The following is a 24,201-nucleotide window of genomic DNA, read 5'->3' as shown; positions in this document are numbered from 1 at the left end:
TAATGTGTACCTGAGTGATGCAATGTGTACCTGAGTGATCCAGTGTGTACCTGAGTGATCCCATGTGTACCTGAGTGATCCAATGTGTACCTGAGTGATTCCATGTGTACCTGAGTGATCCAATGTGTACCTGAGTGATCCAGTGTGTACGTGAGTGATCCCATGTGTACGTGAGTGATCCAGTGTGTACGTGAGTGATCCAGTGTGTACGTGAGTGATCCAGTGTGTACGTGAGTGATCCAGCATGTACCTGCATGATCCAGCGTGTACCTGCATGATCCAGTGTGTACCTGAGTGATCTAATGTGTACCTGAGTGATCCAGTGTGTACCTGAGTGATCCAGTGTGTACCTAAGTGATCCAGTGTGTACCTGAGTGATCCCATGTGTACCTGAGTGATCCCATGTGTACCTGAGTGATCCAGTGTGTACCTGAGTGATCCAATGTGTACCTGAGTGATCCATTGTGTACCTGAGTGATCCAGTGTGTACCTGAGTGATCCAGTGAGGTGAACTCCAGGGCCCTGCCATCAGGGTCAGCGACGTCCAGGATGCCCACCATGGTACTGGCGGGGCGGTTCTCCGTCACATGGAAGTCCTGGGTCAGCTCGTACACAGCTGGTTGATTCAGCTCTACCAGCACCCTCACCGTGGTGTCGGCCGTCTGCGGGGGGAAGCCTGAGTCTACCACCCTCACTCCAAGGCTGTACTCTGACCTCAAAGGCTCCTCCGTCAGTCTCGATGACAACGAGATTGTGCCTAAAATCATGTTTGTTTGTTGTTGAACACCGCAGTCAGAAACGCTGTGTCAAGGTGGCCTTGAGTCTGGACCAGACAAACCAGTCATATATATTATGAACAGTATTATCAAAATACAGTGACATGCATCATGCCTGACCACCCGATCCAAGTTTAGTTGCCTCATGACAAACAACAGAGTGCTGAGGACTTATTTTTACCTGGGTCCCGACAGCAGATCAGTAGCCAGTGTGCGGAAATTTATATACCTATCATGGCAAAAATAGTGGTTGACAGCATGAGCAACTGACAACAATAGTGGGGCAAGCCATGTCATTCACAGTAAATACTCGTTCCTCTGTTAAGTTTGCCCTCATAATCAGTATTGAGTGTGAAGAAATTGTTGTATGTCAGTCAGCAATATTCCTGATATAAAATGGCAAAACAGCAATTAGCAGCATGAGACATCAGCCACGCCATACATCATAAATGCTCGGTCTTCAGAGTACTGCTCATGCTGGGACATTGGGACATTGTAACCTGTACCCCCCAGGTACGCCTCTCACCTGTCAAGGGGTTGATTCTGAATTTACCGACACCGTCTTGAAGGAAGTACATGAGTCTGTTATTCTCAGGAGAGCCGTCGTCATCAACAGCCTTTACAGTAGCAACCTCATAGCCAACCAGGCTTCTGGGGTCTACCTTCACAACGTGATTGTAGTCAAAGCGAGGCGAGTTGTCGTTAACATCCTTCACCTTCACCTTCAGGTTAGCATGAGTTTTCAGACCTTTACCGTTGTCATCTGTAGCAGTGAGCTGGAACAGTCATGGTCAGATTAGATACATCAACATGAAGAAAGCTAATGACGGCGTAATGTCTTTATTCAGGCTTAAAAACCCCGTAAAACAACATCTGCCTAACTTTCAATCTAACTTCTAAATACCTGTACATCAACATGAAGAACAAACAAGGTGTAGGTTTTATAAAGTTACTCATAATCTTCCTTGTGATATGTTCCTAACGGTGTCAGAAACTATGAGTGGTCCTGTGACACTTGCTTTGTTTGTTTGTTTGTTGTCAAAAAACACAAATATTTAAGATATATGATGGTGGTCTGTAAGTGATTGGGTCTAAAACCAGATAACCCAGTGATTGATATCACGAGCATTGATCTACGCATTTGGGATACGATGACATGCATCAACCAAGTCACCAAGCCTGACCACCCGATCCCGTTAGTCCTCTCTTGCGACAAGTATAGCTGCCTTTTATGGCAAGCATGGGTTGCTGAAGACACATTCCACCCCGGATCTTCACGGGTTTGTGGCACTTGCACTTCATATTGTTTTTTTTTTGTAATATAGGGACCCCCAAAATCTTAAAACCCGGACATTCATGATTCTGTCAGCCGAGGTGGATACAGGATTTTACAAACGGTGCTCACGAAGTGAACAAAAACACAAGGACGGACTGACAAAGGGAAGTCTCTAAAACAAGGAAGGTGTCCGCCCTAGCATCTTTCCATCAGTGGTCTATTAGACTAAAACTCTTAACATATTAGCTCAAGCCACAAAACAACTTGTTACGAAATGATCAGCATTTCTCCATGAAAACACTTCCATCACATTTCATGACCTTGGGTGACGTACCGTGAGATTATACACAAGAGCATGCTCTGCATCCAGGCCCTGAGGATCCTTGATGCTGACAGCAGCTGATAGTGGGTTGATCGTGAACAGGTCGGAGTGGTTTCCTCCCAGGGAGTATTCCACATCCATGACAGTGCCCCTGTTATCTAGATCTATGACTGCTACAGTTGGAATCTGAAAAAAAATGTTTGACATGGACTCATTTTTCAGGTGTCCACCCATCTAAGTATAGCGGTCATAAAATTTCTGAGTCCCGTGATGGGATTCGAACCATGGATCTTCTGATCTGAGGTCGGACGCCTTGTCAACATGACCAAAGAGGTTAACCCCGTCAACAAGCTGACAAGGTAAGGATGTCATCTGTTGGATGACTCCACACCCTGCTCCACTGACAAGGTAAGAATATCATCTGTGGGATGACTCCACGCCCTGCTACACTGACAGGGTAAGGATGTCATCTGTAGGATAACTCTACACCCTGCTCCCCTGACAAGGTAAGGATGTCATCTGTGGGATGACTCCACACCCTGCTACTCTGACAAGGTAAGGATGTCATCTGTAGGATAACTCTACACCCTGCTCCCCTGACAAGGTAAGGATGTCATCTGTGGGTTGACTCCACATCCTTCAACACTGACAAGGTAAGGATGTCATCTCTGGGATGACTCCACACCCTGCTACTCTTACAATGTAAGGATGTCATCTGTTGGATAACTCCACACCCTTCGACACTGACAAGGTAAGGATGTCATCTGTGGGATGACTCCACACCCTGCTACACTGACAAGGCAAGGATGTCATCTGTTGGATGACTCCATGCCCTACTACACTGACAAGGTAAGGATGTCGTCTGTGGGATGACTCCACACCCTGCTACTCTTACAAGGTAAGGATGTCATCTGTTGGATAACTCCACACCCTTCGACAGTGACAAGGTAAGGATGTCATCTGTGGGATGACTCCACACCCTGCTACACTGACAAGGCAAGGATGTCATCTGTGGGATGACTCCATGCCCTACTACACTGACAAGGTAAGGATGTCGTCTGTGGGATGACTCCACACCCTGCTACACTGACAAGATGTCATCTGTGGGATGACTCCACACCCTGCTACACTAACAAGGTAAGGATGTCATCTGTGGGATGACTCCACACCCTGCTACACTGACAAGGTAAGGATGTCATCTGTGGGATGACTCCACACCCTGCTACACTGACAAGGTAAGGATGTCATCTGTGGGATGACTCCACACCCTGCTACACTGACAAGGCAAGGATGTCATCTGTGGGATGACTCCACACCCTGCTACACTGACAAGGCAAGGATGTCATCTGTGGGATGACTCCACGCCCTGCTACACTGACAGGGTAAGGATGTCATCTGTAGGATAACTCTACACCCTGCTCCCCTGACAAGGTAAGGATGTCATCTGTGGGATGACTCCACACCCTGCTACTCTGACAAGGTAAGGATGTCATCTGTAGGATAACTCTACACCCTGCTCCCCTGACAAGGTAAGGATGTCATCTGTGGGTTGACTCCACATCCTTCAACACTGACAAGGTAAGGATGTCATCTCTGGGATGACTCCACACCCTGCTACTCTTACAATGTAAGGATGTCATCTGTTGGATAACTCCACACCCTTCGACACTGACAAGGTAAGGATGTCATCTGTGGGATGACTCCACACCCTGCTACACTGACAAGGCAAGGATGTCATCTGTTGGATGACTCCATGCCCTACTACACTGACAAGGTAAGGATGTCGTCTGTGGGATGACTCCACACCCTGCTACTCTTACAAGGTAAGGATGTCATCTGTTGGATAACTCCACACCCTTCGACAGTGACAAGGTAAGGATGTCATCTGTGGGATGACTCCACACCCTGCTACACTGACAAGGCAAGGATGTCATCTGTGGGATGACTCCATGCCCTACTACACTGACAAGGTAAGGATGTCGTCTGTGGGATGACTCCACACCCTGCTACACTGACAAGACGTCATCTGTGGGATGACTCCACACCCTGCTACACTAACAAGGTAAGGATGTCATCTGTGGGATGACTCCACACCCTGCTACACTGACAAGGTAAGGATGTCATCTGTGGGATGACTCCACACCCTGCTACACTGACAAGGTAAGGATGTCATCTGTGGGATGACTCCACACCCTGCTACACTGACAAGGCAAGGATGTCATCTGTGGGATGACTCCACACCCTGCTACACTGACAAGGCAAGGATGTCATCTGTGGGATGACTCCACACCCTGCTACACTGACAAGGTAAGGATGTCATCTGTGGGATGACTCCACGCCCTGCTACACTGACAAGGTAAGGATGTCATCTGTGGGATGACTCCACACCCTGCTACACTGACAAGGTAAGGATGTCATCTGTGGGATGACTCCAGGCCCAGCAACATAAGCATGATTGAGCACACAGAAGTGTCCATGGATGAAGTTGACACTGTCTGTTCAGACAGCAATGACTTCAGCTCCTTGGCAATCTGTATCAGTGCCTTAAGATGGTTTTGTCTGTCTGTCTGTCTGTTTGTCTGACTACACTGAACAAAATTCTAGAAATATGGTGGTCTGTAAATAATCGAGTCTTGACGAAACAATACAGTGATTGGTATTATGAGCAGCTATCCAGGCTGTTGGAGAACCATGCCACGCTACAGCTATCAACCAAATCTCTCTCACAACCAGCATAGACTGCTGGGGACCTATCCAAATACATCAGGATGAAATACTGACCACATTCAAGAGTGTGACGTCATAGTTCTCCACCACTGTTGCTGTGTAGCCCTGGTCTGATGTGAACTGTGGAGGGTTGTCATTGATGTTGCCAACAGCTACCGTCACTGATGTTGTGGAGGTGTAGGTGGGCACGCCACGGTTGGTCACCGCCACTTGAAGAACATACTCCGCATCTGTATCCGCATCCAAGGATGTAGAGGTTCGGATTATTCCCTTGCTGGTGTCAATGGTGAAAGGAACTGAAAGAGGTACAAGTGTTTGATCAAAAGCCATTTTCAGTTCACCAGGGTCACAGGTATAAATTACAGGCCAGTTCCATTCTGAAAAAGGCAAACGGGTGATTGATAGCATGAGCATCAATTCAAAGTGTCTTTGTTATCATACACTTTGCAAAGTCAAACATGGGGTACTCGGACCTAATCTGCAAAGGAACAAAAGAAAAAGAAAATTGTAACTTTCACCTTTTTCAAAATTAACACAATGATTAAATGATAATTGTTAAAGTGTTTGCTCGTCATGCTGAAGACCAAGGTTTGATTCCCTATATGGGTACAATGTGTGAACCCCATTTCTGGTGTCCCCCGCCATGATATTGATGCAATATTGCTAAAAGCGGCGCAAAACCAAACTCACTCACTCTTATACATTGCAAGACACCACAGAGGCAATTTCTCAAGTACAGTTATATCAACAGCAATTAAACTCTCAACTCCCTGGGGAGAGTACACAAAATAACTACAGACTGACCACCAGTATTGAGCAGCCTGTACTCTACAGTCCCAGTGTCTCCGTCTGGCTGTGTGATGTTGATCCTGCCCACCTCTTTACCAATGTCAGCATCCTCGTCAACACTGAACGTTACCGACTTCGGCACAGTGATCGGCTTGTTGATCGGTACATTGATTCTGACCATGGTGGAGCCTGTCAATGCTGGGTAGCCTTTGTCTACAGCCACAACTTGGAGTTCATAGAGGTCAAGGGTAGGTTCCAGAGTGAGGCTATTCTTCACAAATAGGTTTCCTTCAACATAAAATGATAATATGCTATTGGGGATTCTGAATTTGGTCACTTGGAGAGTGTGTTGCTTAGAACAAGGTATGATAATGACCATTTAGGTCCCACAGGATCTGCATGTTAAGGACCATTTTGGTCACACTGAATCCGCATGTTAATGACCATTTAGGTCCCACAGGATCTGCATGTTAAGGACCATTTTGGTCACACTGAATCCGCATGTTAATGACCATGTTGGTCACACTGGATCTGCATGTTAAGGACCATTTTGGTCACACTGAATCCGCATGTTAATGACCATTTTGGTCACACTGGATCTGCATGTTAAGGACCATTTTGGTCACACTGGATCTGCATGTTAAGGACCATTTTGGTCACACTGAATCTGCATGTTAAGGACCATTTTGGTCACACTGGATCTGCATGTTAAGGACCATGTTGGTCACACTGGATCTGCATGTTAAGACCATTTTGGTCACACTGAATCTGCATGTTAAGGACCATTTTGGTCACACTGGATCTGCATGTTAAGGACCATTTTGGTCACACTGGATCTGCATGTTAAGACCATGTTGGTCACACTGGATCTGCATGTTAAGACCATGTTGGTCCAACAGGATCTGTTATCAGATGTGTTCATAGGAATGATAATTAAGACTTTATTTATTTCAACACTTGCATGTTTTGGACCTATAGCAGCACTTTTGAATCTGTAAGGCCTTAAATGTGTCAAAAGTGCTGATTCTCAGACCTTTCAGGAAATGTTTTACTAACATTTGAACATGAGACCAAAACTTGCAAGAGTAAGAAATTTCAACCTATGACATTTCCAGCTGGGCAAAAGGTTTCTAATTCTACCCCATCCTTGTCTTTGATGTTGAGATGACTCAAGAATATTGTTTCCTTCGTATATTCTACAAGCAATTTGGCCTATAAAAATTACACTTTTGGGTTGTTAAATATTTTTTACCAATCATAAAATGCTCTCAGTAAGATCCTAATCAAAAAGGTTACAGCAGACATCTTTGCCATTGCATGGGCATACATCAACCTGCAACTAAAACGGGTTTGTTGGGGAAACTCATAAATTTAATTTTTCCTTAAAAAAAAACAACTTTGCCCTTAATAAGCATATTTGTTTCTTTGTTTAGATTTCTTTAATGAAAAATCCCAGTTGGTAACAAAGGCTACCCGTGGCTCTCTCCAGTATTCAGACCATGTGGTCATTGTGCTCCATATCGCATTGCTTCTACTTGGTGGCAGGGACGGGTATAAGTAACTAATTCCCGTATTCATTCAGTGCTGCATGGTCTAAGACAAATTTACCAGAAACAAACTCTTGCCTGATAGAATGGTCAAATTGTTTTCAGCTTAAATAGAAACATACGAGAAATACTCTTAAAGCTAAGTGTACCATCGTCAATGTCAATTCCAAACTTCCCATATCCATCTTCTCTCATGATGTACATGACATCGTTGTTAGGGCTGACAACATCTTCGTCGACAGCGACAACAGCGCCGACCACAGTGCCAACACTGCTGGCAGGATCCACAGTAAACTCCTGGCCGTGGGGCAGGTACGGAGCATGGTCATTCTCATCCTCTACAGATATGGTCAGGTTGACGCCAGTGTGGCGCCAGTCATTCTGTACACTCTCGGCAATTATCTGAAACAGTAGATCAGCGGAATTCATACATACTGGTATTGGTAAGTATTCGGGCTGGAGCGATTCATCGACAAGCCAATGCATTATGATACCTTTTGCTATGATACATATGTTGTATCAAGGTGAGGTGAGGTGAAATGGGGTTTAACGTCGCGTCCAAGATTATTGCACTTATATAGCGATGTGCATGTACGTGTGTGTGTGTGGCTGTTTGTACTAGTCCGGACTGATGCTGATTTATAGTGCTAGCTCACTGAGATACCATGCCGCAGTTTAACATGAATACCCCACTCAGACACAGTATACTGACTCCGAGCCGACCAGTCCTTGTTTTAGCCCCTTAATGCCGAGCGCCAGACAGGGTAACAACAAGTACCATCTTTTAACGTCTTTTGGTATGATGCGGCCGGGGATCAAACAACGGACCTTCCGCTCTCCGGGCGGATGCTCTACCAATAGACCACAGAGGCAGTCGTTGTACCAAGGCGTCATGTATTGGTACATAGTGATACAAAGGAACATTATATTCGTGTTCATGTCATACTATGTTTATGACACAAGTGTCTAAAATCCGTAAACTATGTCGTAAACATAGTATACCATGAACACGAATATAATGTTCTATTTATTACCGAAAAAAAAGTCGGCATACAGAGACAAATTTTAGAGTTTACCTATAAGGACATCAAGTCACAACAGCAGCAGAGCCACAATTTGTCGATTGACATCAACAATCTTCATCTATGACGTCAACAATGCCGTCCGGATGACGGAAACAATACACTGTTGTCTCCTGATGTGGCATGACCTGAGGGCACATATGGTTTTTATGAACCCTGATATGTTCGTCCTCATAGATCAATCTGAACCAGACAATCCAGTGATTGTTATCAAGAGCATCAATCTAGGCAATTGGGATATGATGACGTGCATCAACCAAGTCAACCAACCTTATGACCAGCATAGTCGCCTTTTACGGCAAGCATGGGTTGCTGAAGACCTATTCTAACCCGGATCTTTACGGGTTGAACAAGAATTGTTCTGCATTGCAGTTGTTATTTCTAACAAACAGATCAATCCACAGTCTGGTTTCAGCGAGAGGGAAACCAGAGAGTATTTAGACCAATGAGTCTTTGCTTCTCACATTGAACCAATGCTGGCAATCGACCCTTGTCTTTGGCATAGTGAGAGAAAGCTGTAACCACGAGGCTACCTACCCCTTTTCTTGCAAGTCTCACCTGGAGATTGTAGTGAGAGAAAGCTGTAACCACGAGGCTACCTACCCCTTTTCTTGCAAGTCTCACCTGGAGATGGTAGTGAGAGAAAGCTGTAACCACGAGGCTACCTACCCCTTTTCTTGCAAGTCTCACCTGGAGATGGTAGTCTGGGACATTCTCCGCATCCAGCATGGACGATCCTTTGAGAAGAATACGGGTACCATCTGGTGTGATCTGGAACATGTCGCTGCCGTGACCCTTCAGGAACACCCTGTACTCGCTGTTGCTGGCACTGATGTCCCTGTCCCAGACTGCCAGGCCTGGAGACTGAGGACACAACACAACACTGGTAACACAAAACACTGCATTTCTCACACAGTTCCCACCACGAGGAACTGTAATAGATAACAACTTCTTGATTTCTGGGGGACCCGTGAAGATCCGGGGTAGAATGGGGGTTCAGCAACCCATGCTTGCCGTTTAAAGCCACGGATTGGGTGATCAGGCTCGCTGACTTGGTTGATGCATGTCATCATATCCCAATTGGGTGGATCGAGGCTCATGATGTGAATCACTCGATTATTTACACACCGCCATCATATACCTGAAATATTGCTGAGTGCAGTATTAAACAACAAACAAACAAACAAACAAGCAAATCTTAAAGTGGCATTTAGAAATTGGTAAGATGAACAAGGAAGATAATTCTATGGCTATACAACTTCTTTCTTATAATCAATTTATTAAGTGAAGCACTTTCTTGATAATTGGAGTATCTACATGAAAACGTTGCATTCATTGTAATAAAGAATTTGTATATCCATAGAACTGTCTCCCTTGTTCATCTTATTTATTGTTTGTAATGACGAAGGGCTACTTCTGTCCTTCATGAGGGAAATACTGATCGAGTATTATTTACTTATTTTTTATTTTTGTCAGTTTTTTTGTTTAACATCGCACTCAGCAATATTCCAGCAGTAATATTATTTGTCTGTAAATAATCGCGTCTGGACCTGACAATCCAGTGATTGATGTCATAAGCATCAATCCATGCAATTGGGATACGATGCCAAGTCAGCGACTCTGACCTTTCGCTTTTTTATGGCAAGCACGGGCTGCTGAAGATCTATTCTATCCCAGATATTCACGGGTCAATCGAGTATTTAAAGGGTATGAGTTAACATGTATCAGTGTACTGGTGGGGACAGGGACCCCTTCAGCATAAACACATGGGGCCATTTTCAAAACTTATGGGACCGCACTCAGCGATCATATAAAACTTAAAACCTGACATACAGGTTATTGATGCAGAATCACCCTCCACACATAACAGCAGCGATACACTGAATGGGTGACTAATGCTGGCATATCTTTCGGACTTCAGTCAACTTCAGTGTATGCATGACCAGATCATTTTATACGAGTACCTAAATTCATTTTGCCAGGGCTACGGTCAATCTATTCCCTATAGGACAATCTCTTGAGACACAGCGGGTACCTGGGTAAGGTCGGGTAGTAAATTTGGACTCGTCTCAGCCCTAATTTATACAAAGCTGGCAAACTAACCAAGATGAGTTCCTGTTCTGCATCATATCTGCCTTCCTGTAGGGTTGCTGTGTACTCCGTCAGGGCCGAGAACTGGGGCAGGTTGTCATCGACATCGCTGACTGTCACAGTAGCAGTGGTGGAGACCGTGTGGGTGGGGAAGCCGCGGTCGATGATGGTGATAGGGAGGATGTACTCACTGCGGAACTCAGCATCCAAGGGCTTCACTGTTCGTATCTCGCCTCTCAGAGGGTCGATGGTGAACTCAGCTGAAAGGAATCAGATGGGTTTAACTTAGCCTTGACCCAAGATCCTACTGACTGATCAGACCATTGATGTATAGTAATTCTGTAAACAAGGTTTGGTTCTATGCAAATATAAGTTCCAAATTTTACTACCAACATTTGTTCCTTTGGAGGTGTATATTACGTATAGTCTTGGTTCCCATCACAGTGTCATTCAGGAACTTTCACAGACATATGTTCTACCATGTGAAATGTGTGAAAATTCCTCACTTGATATATCTGTTGACATTTTTTTAAAAACCCAACAAATTCATATAAAATATTTTTCATATATCTTTGTTGCCATGGTACTTTTTTTTCATCTTGTCCCATTTTCTGTTACATCTTCAGGATACTTCATCACTGGCATTTTGTTTTGTTCCTGCCAGAACTTTTCACTCCAAGGTCGGAACATTTTCAAAGCAATTTTATGTACTTAATCCTGATATTGTTTTCTGGTCAGAATTAAATTTGGATGCAACAAAAAAGAAAATTACTGCTGATGCGATTTTTTAAAATATCTTTTTTTATATTTGTTCTTAAGTATACAGTATTCAATACTTTACATACACACAGTTGTGTCCAGCAAGTACTGGAAGCCATCTGACTGGGAGTCAAAGTCCCTGATGTAGATCACGTCCACCACGTCTCCCACGGTGATGTTCTCGGGCACCTGCAGCTGGATGTCAGACTGAGGCTGCGGCCGGGTGTTGAGGGGCACGTGCAGCTGCAGCACAGCGTCAGCTGACAGGGACGGGGACCCGGAGTCGACAGCCTTCACAGTCAGGAAGTAGTCCTTCTCCAGGGGGTCGCGGGTCAAGTCATCAGCGATCTTTACTTCGCCTGTAAATATTCACCGGTGATCAGTCTGACTTGTAGTGGACTAGGTGTTGTGTTGTAGTGTTCATTATTCAATGTCACCATTGGACAAACCAGCACTGGCCTCGTAGCCTAAGATGTTCTTGAGTTCATTGTTTCGTTTGGTACATAAAATCATGTTTGTTATCATTAGAGCAAGAGCAGACTTTGAACATAGTCAGGACAAGAGCATGTTCCTACAGTCAGGACAAGAGCATGAACCTACAGTCAGGACAAGAGCGTGAACCTACAGTCAGGACAAGAGCATGAACCTACAGTCAGGACAAGAGCATGAACCTATAGTCAGGACAAGAGCATGAACCTACAGTCAGGACAAGAGCATGAACCTACAGTCGAGACAAGAGCATGAACAGACAGTCAGGACAAGAGCATGAACCTACAGTCGAGACAAGAGCATGTTCCCACAGTCAGGACAAGAGCATGAACCTACAGTCAGGACAAGAGCATGAACCTATAGTCAGGACAAGAGCATGAACCTACAGTCAGGACAAGAGCATGAACCTATAGTCAGGACAAGAGCATGAACCTACAGTCAGGACAAGAGCATGAACCTATAGTCAGGACAAGAGTATGTCCCTACAGTCAGGACAAGAGCATGAACCTATAGTCAGGACAAGAGCATGAACCTACAGTCAGGACAAGAGCATGAACCTATAGTCAGGACAAGAGTATGTCCCTACAGTCAGGACAAGAGTATGTCCCTACAGTCAGGACAAGAGCATGAACCTACAGTCAGGACAAGAGCATGAACCTACAGTCAGGACAAGAGCATGAACCTACAGTCAGGACAAGAGCATGTACCTACAGTCAGGACAAGAGCGTGAACCTACAGTCAGGACAAGAGCATGTACCTACAGTCAGGACAAGAGCATGAACCTACAGTCAGGACAAGAGCGTGAACCTACAGTCAGGACAGCATTTTGCTTTGGAGAACTTGACCCAGGCCAATACAGGCCATTATGTGCAAACAATTCCATCCAAAATCTGATATAGTGTCTGTTATCATCGACAGAAACAAGGGGTTTACCAGAGAATGGATCCACGGAGAACTTCCCATATCCCCCGCTCTGCAGCATGTAGGTGATCCTCCTGTTGTCTGCATCAGCATCGGCGTCGTCAGCCAGGAATGTGTAGATCACCGTCCCAAGAGGGGAGGAGGGGTCCACCACAAGAGGGGACAGAATGCCCTCCACTGTCTGGCGGAACACCGGCGGGTTATCATTGACATCCTCAATGGTGATGTTCAGTGCTGCTGTGGCCTTCAGTCCAGTAACCCCCTGATCTATTGCTGTTATCTACAGGGGAAGGAGTTATTGATGGATGTTTTTGCTATATGTAAGATAGTTAGGCCATAAATCACAAAGAACAATGAAGGACAAAGTGTGGCTTATTTCACGATAAAACATTGTTCTATCATGATGCGCTCACAACTTGATGACATCATGTATTGGACAACATTATTTTTGAGGGGGAAGTGTCTGATGAGTTGTTCCCATTGAGTTAGCTGAGCAGCGCAGTAGCCGAACGATCACATCCAATAGTGGGAGAGATATGACAATTGGTCTTGGGAGAAAAGGAACAGATAATCGACTTGAGGATTGTGAGAATATCCGGGAAATACCAATACCAAACCCATGTGTTAATGAAACGGATTTGTCCGAAATTGCCGTTGTCGGATTCTATTCAGGGAGTCATCATTATTAAAATACGGGTAAATATTTTTACAACTTGTACATTTTATCATCTTACTTAAAGAAGCCCCTAATGGTTTATTCTCCCTGCAGTGTTTTATTGAACAACAAACAACGACCATGAGTCGTTTATCTCTAAACAAGTCCGCCTGTAAATTGTCTGGGCCAAACAAACCAGCGGGTATCCCCAGTTACTTGATTATTCACTTGCTCAGTTGTTTCCTAATAACTTTGCAATCCCTGACTAACTTTCATATTCAGTAATACTGATCACAGAATCACTTTTCTCTTAAAGCTACTTCAGTGAGATAAATAAATCACCAAATACTGATTGAGATTCATCTGAAAAACAACGATGTATTTTTCACAGAGAATAGTGCTACAGCACTGTAGCTCACCTATATATGTAGTCGACAGTTGCTTCCAGCACTGATGTTTAAACATTTATGCATATTAAAATACTAAAATGTGACAATAAAATCTATGTACAGAACAAAATAGGATGCCACCATAAGGATCAGCATTCATGCTCACCTCCCTAAATTTACGGAGCTAAATTTAGGAGCATAGTCCAAATGCAAATGTCAAAATTTAAATAACACAAAATGTATATGTGTTCAGCCCCACTATTAACTACACATATACCAAACAGCAGTGCATTTTCAAAGAAAATTGTCTGAGTTATGGCCAGAAGAATTTTCATCTTTAATCATGGTCAATCCACATCATATCAAGGTCAAGTTAAAAATATCACAAAAGGTGGAATATATATGTTGAATCCCACTGCTAACTACACACATACCAAGTTTCATTACATTTTGAACCATACTGGCAGTAATCATAACATAATATGGCTGTTGTGGCGGCCATATTGGAAGCGAAATGAAAACCTCTATTCAGTTCAGGTGTCATTATGGGAAGTTTCATTTGGTCAAGTTGTTTCTCAGGAGAAGGCAAGACAGGCAGGCCATTCCATAAACTCACTTGACTTTCAATCAGAAGAGCAAGAAAAGCGGCCTTGGAATTCCCCAATGCTCTTGAAATTTTGAAACATAACCATTTCATTCATTATCACAGGGAATAAATATGGTTTTACGACACCCTTAGCAAAATTCTATATCCTAGGGGCACCAAGGATGCGTTTCACAAGTGTTACCCATGTAGAATATTAAACTCTTTTTTTCAGTTTGATGAGCAAACACTTTAACCACTAAGCTATCTAACAGCTCATCAAGTTTGAAGGTCATATTAAAGCAAACATCCTCTACCAAGTCTATGCTGTTGAATGAAAGATGACTTTGGTAATCATACCTTTAGCTTATATATCTGTTGGAGATCTGCATCCAGCGTGGCATTCTCGCGTACTGTCAGCTGACCTGTGACTGGATCCAGGCGGAAGTCGCTGTGTCCAAATCCTTCCAAACCAAACCAGACACCGTCAGTGGCTCCCTCTATGTCAGCATCAAGGACGGACAACTCTGGCACCTATTGAAGAGTCCGTTGTCTGGAAATGAGATATGCACCTCAAATGTAGAATGTATTGGCAAGTATTTCTGTCCCTAACACTTGATAGTATTATGAGTAATATGCCACTTTGAACAGCTTGTCAGCCTGATGTGGGAGGAAATCCTGAACTGATGCGGGTCTTAGACATTTACCAATTAAGTAAAACCCATAAGCATGGGTATGGTGCTGACAAACCTAGAAACATAATTAGGTTGAACTGGGATTTGAACCCATGATCATTAAGAGTTCTGGCATGTCAAAGGGAAGTAACTCAGGACAGCGAATTATAGTGCCTCAAGATTACTGGTCCCCCTGTTCCCCTACAGTAGATTATAATTTTGTATTGATAATGCCATTATGATTAATAGATCTATTGAGTCCCTTTAAACCAGAAATACTACATGCCCACCACACATCAGAATGTTTCAACTTAAATCAACTCATCTGGAAATTTTGGAGAAGTCCAGAATGTGAATATGTTATCGATACAGACATAATGCTAATAGACGACATCCAATCACATATGCTCAAATTGTTGGACTTAACATCATCCAAACTTTTCATGTGTTGAGTGATGTCTAATAAAAATGAGTTTACTTCCTTCAAAGATAATTTTATAAGAAATCCACGTTGTGCTACGTTGGATTGCTTTGGAATGTTCTTTATTGCCTTTGTTTGCTCTTTATTGGTCTTGAATGATCTTTATTGCTTAATGAGGGACAGATGATCCGTAATTCGAGGAGGTTATTCTATATATTACTCATCGACATTTTAAGAGAGAAAATGAAGAAAAAGCAAATGGATTGTCAATCCTACACAGAATCTTCACAGAAGGCAGCCAAATAATGGAATGTAATTAGTTTGTGTTTTGTTAGTTTGTTTAACGCCCACTCAGCAATATTCCAGCTATATGAAAGCAGTCTGTAAATAACTGAGTCTGGACCACACAATCCAGTGACTGACATCATGAGCATCCATCCACACAATTGGGATACCATGACATGCATCAACCAGGCTTGCTTGACCAAGCAAGCCTGACCACCTGATCCCGCTAGTCACCTCTTACGACAAGCATAATCACCTTTTACGGCAAGAATGGGTTGCTGAAGACTTATTCTACTCCAGAACTTAACTGGTCATTTTGGTCATGTCATATCATTTTTTTCTCAACAATGAAGCAGTGTGATGTCATTTGGATACAATCACCAGTCAGCATCGAGAATGGCTAAAATGCATATTTTAGTTACTACACATAATCATTCTACCCTTATGGGTAGGACTGTCTGTCCAGATTCACATCTTAATATAACAAACAAACAGCTTGATACAAAATTTAGAAGTTTTCATAGTAGCTTGAACTGTCTCAACTAATCATTTAATGATCATTTCATTAGGAGATCTTCAACATTGCTGAATACTTACTATTTCCACAATAGGCTTGATGGTTACATCAGCCATCTCGGACACCATAGCAACGTATCCATGTGGTGCCGTGAATACAGGGGGATTATCATTAACATCATCAACATTGATGATCAGTGATCCTGTTGATGTCAGCGATGGATACCCATGGTCTTCAGCCTTCACCTTCAACTCGTAGGAGCTCCTTGACTCAGCGTCAAGGTCATCAAACAGGATTATGTCCCCTGTTCTGCTGTCTACGGAAAACACACCTGAAAAAATATGTTTTGGTAATGAAAAAGAAGTTTTAGATTACTGATTTGGGTACAATCTCCATGGTCGAGTGGATAAAGCATCCTGACCCTCCCCTCTACCACCACCTCAGTAACCACAGGCTACCCAACATCCTCCCTCCCCTCTACCACCACCTCAGTAACCACAGGCTACCTAACATCCTCCCTCCCTTCCCTCTACCACCACCTCAGTAACCACAGGCAACCCAACATCCTCCCTCCCATCTACCACCACCTCAGTAACCACAGGCTACCCAACATCCTCCCTCCCCTCTACCCTCACCTCAGTAACCACAGGCTACCCAACATCCTCCCACCCTCCCCTCTACCACCACCTCAGTAACCACAGGCAACCCAACATCCTCCCTCCCTCCCCTCTACCACCACCTCAGTAACCACAGGCTACCCAACATCCTCCCTCCCCTCTACCACCACCTCAGTAACCATAGGCTACCCAACATCCTCCCTCCCTCCCCTCTACCACCACCTCAGTAACCACAGGCAACCCAACATCCTCACCTCCCCTCTACCACCACCTCAGTAACCATAGGCTACCCAACATCCTCCCTCCCCTCTACCACCACCTCAGTAACCACAGGCAACCCAACATCCTCCCTCCCTCCCCTCTACCACCACCTCAGTAACCACAGGCTACCCAACATCCTCCTTCCCTCCCCTCTACCACCACCTCAGTAACCATAGGCTACCCAACACCCTCCCTCCCTCCCCTCTACCACCACCTCAGTAACCACAGGCTACCCAACATCCTCCCTCCCCTCTACCACCACCTCAGTAACCACAGGCTACCCAACATCCTCCCTCCCCTCTACCACCACCTCTGTAACAACAGGCTACCCAACATCCTCCCTCCCTCCCCTCCACCACCACCTCAGTAACAACAGGCTACCCAACATCCTCCCTCCCCTCTACCACCACCTCAGTAACCATAGGCTACCGAACATCCTCCCTCCACTCTACCACCACCTCAGTAACCATAGGCTACCCAACATCCTCCCTCCCCTCTACCACCACCTCAGTAACCATAGGCAACCCAACATCCTCCCTCCCCTCTACCACCACCTCAGTAACCACAGGCAACCCAACATCCTCCCTCCCCTCTACCACCACCTCAGTAACCACAGGCAACCCAACATCCTCCCTCCCTCCCCTCCACCACCACCTCAGTAACCATAGGCAACCCAACATCCTCCCTCCCCTCTACCACCACCTCAGTAACAACAGGCTACCCAACATCCTCCCTCCCCTCTACCACCACCTCAGAAACCATAGGCAACCCAACATCCTCCCTCCCCTCTACCACCACCTCAGTAACCATAGGCTACCCAACATCCTCCCTCCCCTCTACCACCACCTCAGTAACCATAGGCAACCCAACATCCTCCCTCCCCTCTACCACCACCTCAGTAACCACAGGCAACCCAACATCCTCCCTCCCCTCTACCACCACCTCAGTAACCACAGGCAACCCAACATCCTCCCTCCCTCCCCTCCACCACCACCTCAGTAACCATAGGCAACCCAACATCCTCCCTCCCCTCTACCACCACCTCAGTAACAACAGGCTACCCAACATCCTCCCTCCCCTCTACCACCACCTCAGAAACCATAGGCAACCCAACATCCTCCCTCCCCTCTACCACCACCTCAGTAACCACAGGCAACCCAACATCCTCCCTCCCCTCTACCACCACCTCAGTAACCACAGGCAACCCAACATCCTCCCTCCCTCCCCTCTACCACCACCTCAGTAACCACAGGCAACCCAACATCCTCCCTCCCCTCTACCACCACCACCTCAGTAACCACAGGCAACCCAACATCCTCCCTCCCCTCTACCACCACCTCAGTAACCACAGGCAACCCAACATCCTCCCTCCCCTCTACCACCACCTCAGTAACCACAGGCTACCTAACATCCTCCCTCCCTTCCCTCTACCACCACCTCAGTAACCAGAGGCTACCCAACATCCTCCCTCCCCTCTACCACCACCTCAGTAACCAGAGGCTACCCAACATCCTCCCTCACCTCCCCTCTACCACCACCTCAGTAACCACAGTCTACCCAACATCCTCCCTCCCCTCTACCACCACCTCAGTAACCATAGGCAACCCAACATCCTCCCTCCCCTCTACCACCACCACCTCAGTAAGCATAGGCTACCCAACATCCTCCCTCCCCTCTACCACCACCTCAGTAACCACAGGCTACCCAACATCCTCCCTCCCCTCTACCACCACCTCAGTAACCATAGGCTACCCAACATCATCCCTCCCCTCTAACACCACCTCAGAAACCATAGGCTACCCAACATCCTCCCTCCCTCCCCTCTACCCTCACCTCAGTAACCATAGGCTACCCAACATCCTCCCTCCCTCCCCTCTACCACCACCTCAGTAACCATAGGCTACCCAACATCCTCCCTCCCTCCCCTCTACCACCACCTCAGTAACCATAGGCTACCCAACATCATCCCTCCCCTCTACCACCACCTCAGAAACCACAGTCTACCCAACATCCTCCCTCCCTCCCCTCTACCACCACCTCAGAAACCACAGGCTACCCAACATCCTCCCTCCCCTCTACCACCACCTCAGTAACCATAGGCTACCCAACATCATCCCTCCCCTCTACCACCACCTCAGTAACCATAGGCTACCAAACATCCTCCCTCCCTCCCCTCTACCACCACCTCAGAAACCACAGGCTACCCAACATCATCCCTCCCCTCTACCACCACCTCAGTAACCATAGGCTACCCAACATCATCCCTCCCCTCTACCACCACCTCAGTAACCATAGGCTACCAAACATCCTCCCTCCCTCCCCTCTACCCTCACCTCAGTAACCACAGGCTACCCAACATCATCCCTCCCCTCTACCACCACCTCAGTAACCACAGGCTACCCAACATCCTCCCTCCCTCCCCTCTACCACCACCTCAGTAACCACAGGCTACCCAACATCCTCCCTCCCTCCCCTCTACCACCACCTCAGTAACCACAGGCTACCCAACATCCTCCCTCCCCTCTACCACCACCTCAGTAACCACAGGCTACCCAACATCCTCCCTCCCTCCCCTCTACCACCACCTCAGTAACCAGAGGCAACCCAACATCATCCCTCCCCTCCACCACCACCTCAGTAACCATAGGCAACCCAACATCCTCCCTCCCCTCTACCACCACCTCAGTAACCACAGGCAACCCAACATCCTCCCTCCCTCCCCTCTACCACCACCTCAGTAACCAGAGGCAACCCAACATCCTCCCACCCCTCTTTCCCCTCACCATCGCCTCCAATGATACTATAGGCCAGGTACTGCTTCTCTCCCATCCCCAGATCTACATCCTCTGCTTTCACAGTTCCGATGATGTCCCCAACAGTGAAGTCTTCAGACACGTTGTACACCATGGTGTGAGCAAACACTGGCTCCTCGTTGACAGGAACTTTGACCACCACAGTCGTCTCAGCTGACCTCTGAGGGTACCCAAGGTCACGAGCCTCCACCTGAAGGTCATACTGCTTCAGTTGAGGCTCCCGGATGAGGCTGTCAGCGACTGTGATGGCCCCTGGGGACAAAATAGTCATGTTTTTTTAATGATGTTTCAGTGAGTGAGTGAGTTTCAGTGATTTGTCTAGGATTCCAAACCAAGTGTCCTTTGCAGGCATCTTGGGAAAAAAAATCCTCAATTCATACTTTCCTAAATTCAGAGATATGCTAACATTGTACAGTTAACATTGCATTCAATACAACAATGTTATACTAATCATAGATGCCTCTTCCTCTTTATTGGTCCAGTTATCAATGAAATACAAGTCACCTCTCCACAGACCAGTTACACTACAATAGTATGAAATGAAAAAGATTTAACTCGGATTTGGGAATTTTTATTGACATATATTACCCACATGGAGCGAAATATCTGCTTCTGAAAAGGTCTGTGTAAATCTCTGAATCTCACATCACTTTCACCAGTATTACAGTGTTCATCATCAGTGTTAGGAAAGCTAAAAGTGACGAGGTGTTACCCACAAGCATGGAAATGATCCTGACAAATGATCATAATCATAATCTGGATATCGACACAATGATCACCCAAACCTGGCATGCCTAAATTAACAACATAACAACGGAGGCATCTTTGACCACAAGACCATGTTCGCCCCCAATGATGGCTCCCATGGTTGGAAGGCAATAGTTGTTTCTCCACCAAGGTCTTCATGCATTAACAGAACACCTATTCAACAGTTACAAATTTCAATGATCAAAACAAGGCAACTAATCCATACAACTGTATAACTGACAAGAGCAGTAGTACCAGTGTCAGAATGGACGGCAAACTTGTCATAGCCTCCCGATTTCAGAATATATGAGATGTCGCTGTTCCTTTCCCCGAAGTCTTTGTCCGTTGCCTCCACATAACCAACCAGCGTGCCGACTGGGGCGGCAGCTTGGACTGGGTAAACGAAGGTCCTGGCAAACTCGGGAGCATGTTCATTCACGTCTTCAATCTGGACCGTCAGCTCAGCGGAACTAGTCAACTCGGGGGTGCCACTGTCTGATGCTATGATCTGAGGAAGACAATTTATCATAAACTGTCATGGACCATCTCTGTGGTGTAGTAGAGTGTTAGCCCAGAGAACAGCAGGTCGGTGGCCCAAACTCCAGCTATGTTGTGTCAAAATGTTAAAAGATACTTGTTGTTACCCTGCCTGGCACTCAGCATTAATTGGTTAAAACAAGGACTGGTCACTTTAGAGTCTGAGTTGGGTAGTCATGTTAAACTGTGGCATGGTCTCTCAGTGGGTTAGCACTATAAAACCAGCATTAGTCCAGAGTAGTACAAGCAGTCACACACACAATCTTGTATGCACGTCACCATACAAGTGAAATAATCTTCAACATGACGTTAAACCCCATTTCATTTCACCTCACCTCACCTCCAGTCATGACAATATATCAGTGCATCATCAGTTTTTGAGGATATTGTGTAAGTGAGTTGGGTTCAGCTCCACTTTGAACAGTATTTCGGTTTTATTGTGGTCAGTGATGCATGTCTCCATGGTTCCGACATTTGTAAATTTGGACAATTTCCGTGGAAAGCTACAAATTGGATTAAGGGTTTGACAAAATACACATCATCCATCGTTGTTGTTACTGCATCGGTGATTTAGAGACATGACATGTTTACACTATACAGATGATATACTGCAACTTGCGTTACCGACAAATTGTAATGACACTGATGTTCACAGTCGATGCTGTCTGGGTTCTCCAGCGTGATGGTGTGGGTCTTCTGGTCAACTGCAAACAGTTCCGCACCATCGCCGGACAGATGGACATGCACGTCATCTCCATCTTCATCAGCTATAGAGAGTCCGGGAATCTACGCACACAGAACAACATGACACACTGGTAATGATCCTGTTGTAAACAGTGGCATACAGAAACACACTTAATGGTTAACTTAAAACAATGCATATTCATCCAACAGTGAGTGAGTGAGTGAGTTGTGTTTAACGCCGCTTTTAACAGTATTCCAGTTATATCACGGCGTGTCAGCTTATTGTGGGAGAAAAAGCCCCAAGTGATGCAGGTCTCAGACGTTTACCACTTCGGTGAAACCCACGAGCACGGGTATGGTGCTGACAAACCTAGAAACATAATTGGGGAGAACCGGGATTCGAACCCACAATCATAGGTTTCTGGCGTGCCCAAGGGACGCAACTCTGCACAGCAAATCGCGGCGCCTTAGACAACTGGGCCACCCGTGCCCCCTCCATCCAGCAACTAAAATTTTGGGAAGAGAAAGTATACACCAACGTTTGATTATAGCTAAAACGAAACAAACAAGAAATAGCTATTCTGTGTTGACGTATTTTATATGGGTATCAAAGTTGTCTTTTGGATGTTGGGCTTGCAGTGTATCGATTTTCAGCCTTGTGACGTTTGGTAACTTTTGTAATTTTGGGGCAATCTCATTAAAATCAGGTATTCCGAACGACAGTTACGGCCCATACGACTGATTCCGTCAAAATTATTGTCTATCTCTCGCTACCGTGGGATAAACATTTGAACAGAGGAGGTGTTGCACAGTATGTGGGAAGCACTGCTATACAATCTCAATCTCTGCTATATAATACATATTAGACATTCCGAAATGTTCGTTTGTTCAGTTTTCAAAATTTTAATCGAGAACTCTGTCAACAAATTTTTCAAGTGTAGTCTGAATGGGAAGTCGCCAGATTGAAAAGAGTGCCCTAAAGCTCGAGAAAGCTGCTTTGTTATTGGCTGATGTCGACTTCTTGTATGTCATTTCAGTGGTTGGTCAAAGTTCGCGAAAGGTCGTTCTGACCTGACCCCTAATGGGATGTCCTTGTTTAGCGGCAGCGAGAACTTAGATCTCATATTTATGAGATTGAATTTTTGGGTCAAATCCAATTTTCAAGTGTATACTTTCCTTTGCCTAGCAGTTTGTACAAAAAACTGAGATTTGCTGATTTTACTAAGGTTTCAACCTCAAAACAGGCTCTCTCAAAAAGATTGTAGGATCCAACTTTCTTGAAGTACAAAATGTACAACTGTTATTTCAATATCAATAACAATATTTTATACGAAAGTGCCAAATAATTCCATTAGAGAACGTCTTAATCTCACCAAGACTATTTCAACCGGGTCTGTGGATCCGAGGCCGACATCCTCCCTTATGATGGCAGTGTAGCCAGTGGACGATGAGAAGGTGGGGATGTTGTCGTTGACACCCTGGATGTCGACATGCACGGCCGTCGTCCCGGTGTAGGTGGGGATACCTGTGTCCACTACAGAGGCTGTCATGTCCACACTGGTCGTGTGTTCAGCATCCAGCAAGGCTGCAGTGGTGATCAGCCCTGTAGACTTGTCTATGGTGAACAGTCCTGGAACGATACAGTTGTAAAGGCAAACCCATATTTACACGTCCTTAGCCAGAATATTCTTTTGAATTTATAAGCACAAAATATTTCTCAACTTGCGTATTGGAAAAATACAAATGAAAACCCTGTTTGATAAACCATTGCATTGTTTTGTCAAACTTATTTGAAGTGCGTCCAAAGACTGAACCAATGGGATTAGGTCGCCTCGTTATTAAAGTGCCTCTCCTTAATGGTAATACAATGTATATATACCTCTCAACTGTTGATTGGGATAGGTGAGGTCTGGATGTGAGGTTAGGTGAAATTTGGTTTAACATCGCGTCCAAGATTATTCCACTTTTATAGCGGCGTGCATGCTAGTGTGTGTCTGGCGGCATGTACTAGTCCGGACTGATGTCGATTTACAGTGCTAGACCACTGAGATACCATGCTGTGGTCGGTCTGGATGTGACTTAAATATGTTGTCAAACAAATAGTATTCAACGTTGCCATGGAACTGAAACACATTTAGCTTCACTTCAAGTTGATTAACCATAAATAAATAGACAGTTTGATAAGTTGTTGTCATGTTACCCTGGTACATCATAGAATGAAATATCGAAGGCTCCCTAT

General features: G+C 45.3%; 1 protein-coding gene across 1 annotated transcript in view; it reads right to left on the bottom strand.

Moving 5' to 3' along the window:
- The window catches only part of LOC124147332 (protocadherin Fat 1-like), a 159,776-nt gene that overhangs the window by 50,620 nt on the left and 84,955 nt on the right, over nucleotides 1-24,201 (bottom strand). Inside the window, exons 46-61 of the mRNA XM_048402375.1 lie at nucleotides 23,336-23,592; nucleotides 21,903-22,064; nucleotides 20,997-21,249; nucleotides 19,965-20,246; nucleotides 16,384-16,634; nucleotides 14,767-14,940; nucleotides 12,792-13,059; nucleotides 11,456-11,728; nucleotides 10,623-10,870; nucleotides 9,210-9,383; nucleotides 7,587-7,839; nucleotides 5,906-6,178; nucleotides 5,156-5,397; nucleotides 2,387-2,560; nucleotides 1,303-1,552; nucleotides 491-757 (exon numbers count right to left, since the gene is read on the bottom strand). Coding sequence (XP_048258332.1) covers nucleotides 491-757; nucleotides 1,303-1,552; nucleotides 2,387-2,560; nucleotides 5,156-5,397; nucleotides 5,906-6,178; nucleotides 7,587-7,839; nucleotides 9,210-9,383; nucleotides 10,623-10,870; nucleotides 11,456-11,728; nucleotides 12,792-13,059; nucleotides 14,767-14,940; nucleotides 16,384-16,634; nucleotides 19,965-20,246; nucleotides 20,997-21,249; nucleotides 21,903-22,064; nucleotides 23,336-23,592 — 3,801 coding nt within the window. The remainder of the gene's footprint in view (nucleotides 1-490; nucleotides 758-1,302; nucleotides 1,553-2,386; nucleotides 2,561-5,155; nucleotides 5,398-5,905; nucleotides 6,179-7,586; nucleotides 7,840-9,209; nucleotides 9,384-10,622; nucleotides 10,871-11,455; nucleotides 11,729-12,791; nucleotides 13,060-14,766; nucleotides 14,941-16,383; nucleotides 16,635-19,964; nucleotides 20,247-20,996; nucleotides 21,250-21,902; nucleotides 22,065-23,335; nucleotides 23,593-24,201) is intronic.

This window comes from Haliotis rufescens, unplaced genomic scaffold (assembly GCF_023055435.1).
Source record: "Haliotis rufescens isolate VD_foot unplaced genomic scaffold, xgHalRufe1.0.p SCAF_26, whole genome shotgun sequence".
NCBI classification, from domain to species: Eukaryota; Metazoa; Mollusca; class Gastropoda; order Lepetellida; family Haliotidae; genus Haliotis; species Haliotis rufescens.
Note: the sequence above shows the minus strand (reverse complement) of the source record. Positions and strands in the feature narration are given on the sequence as shown.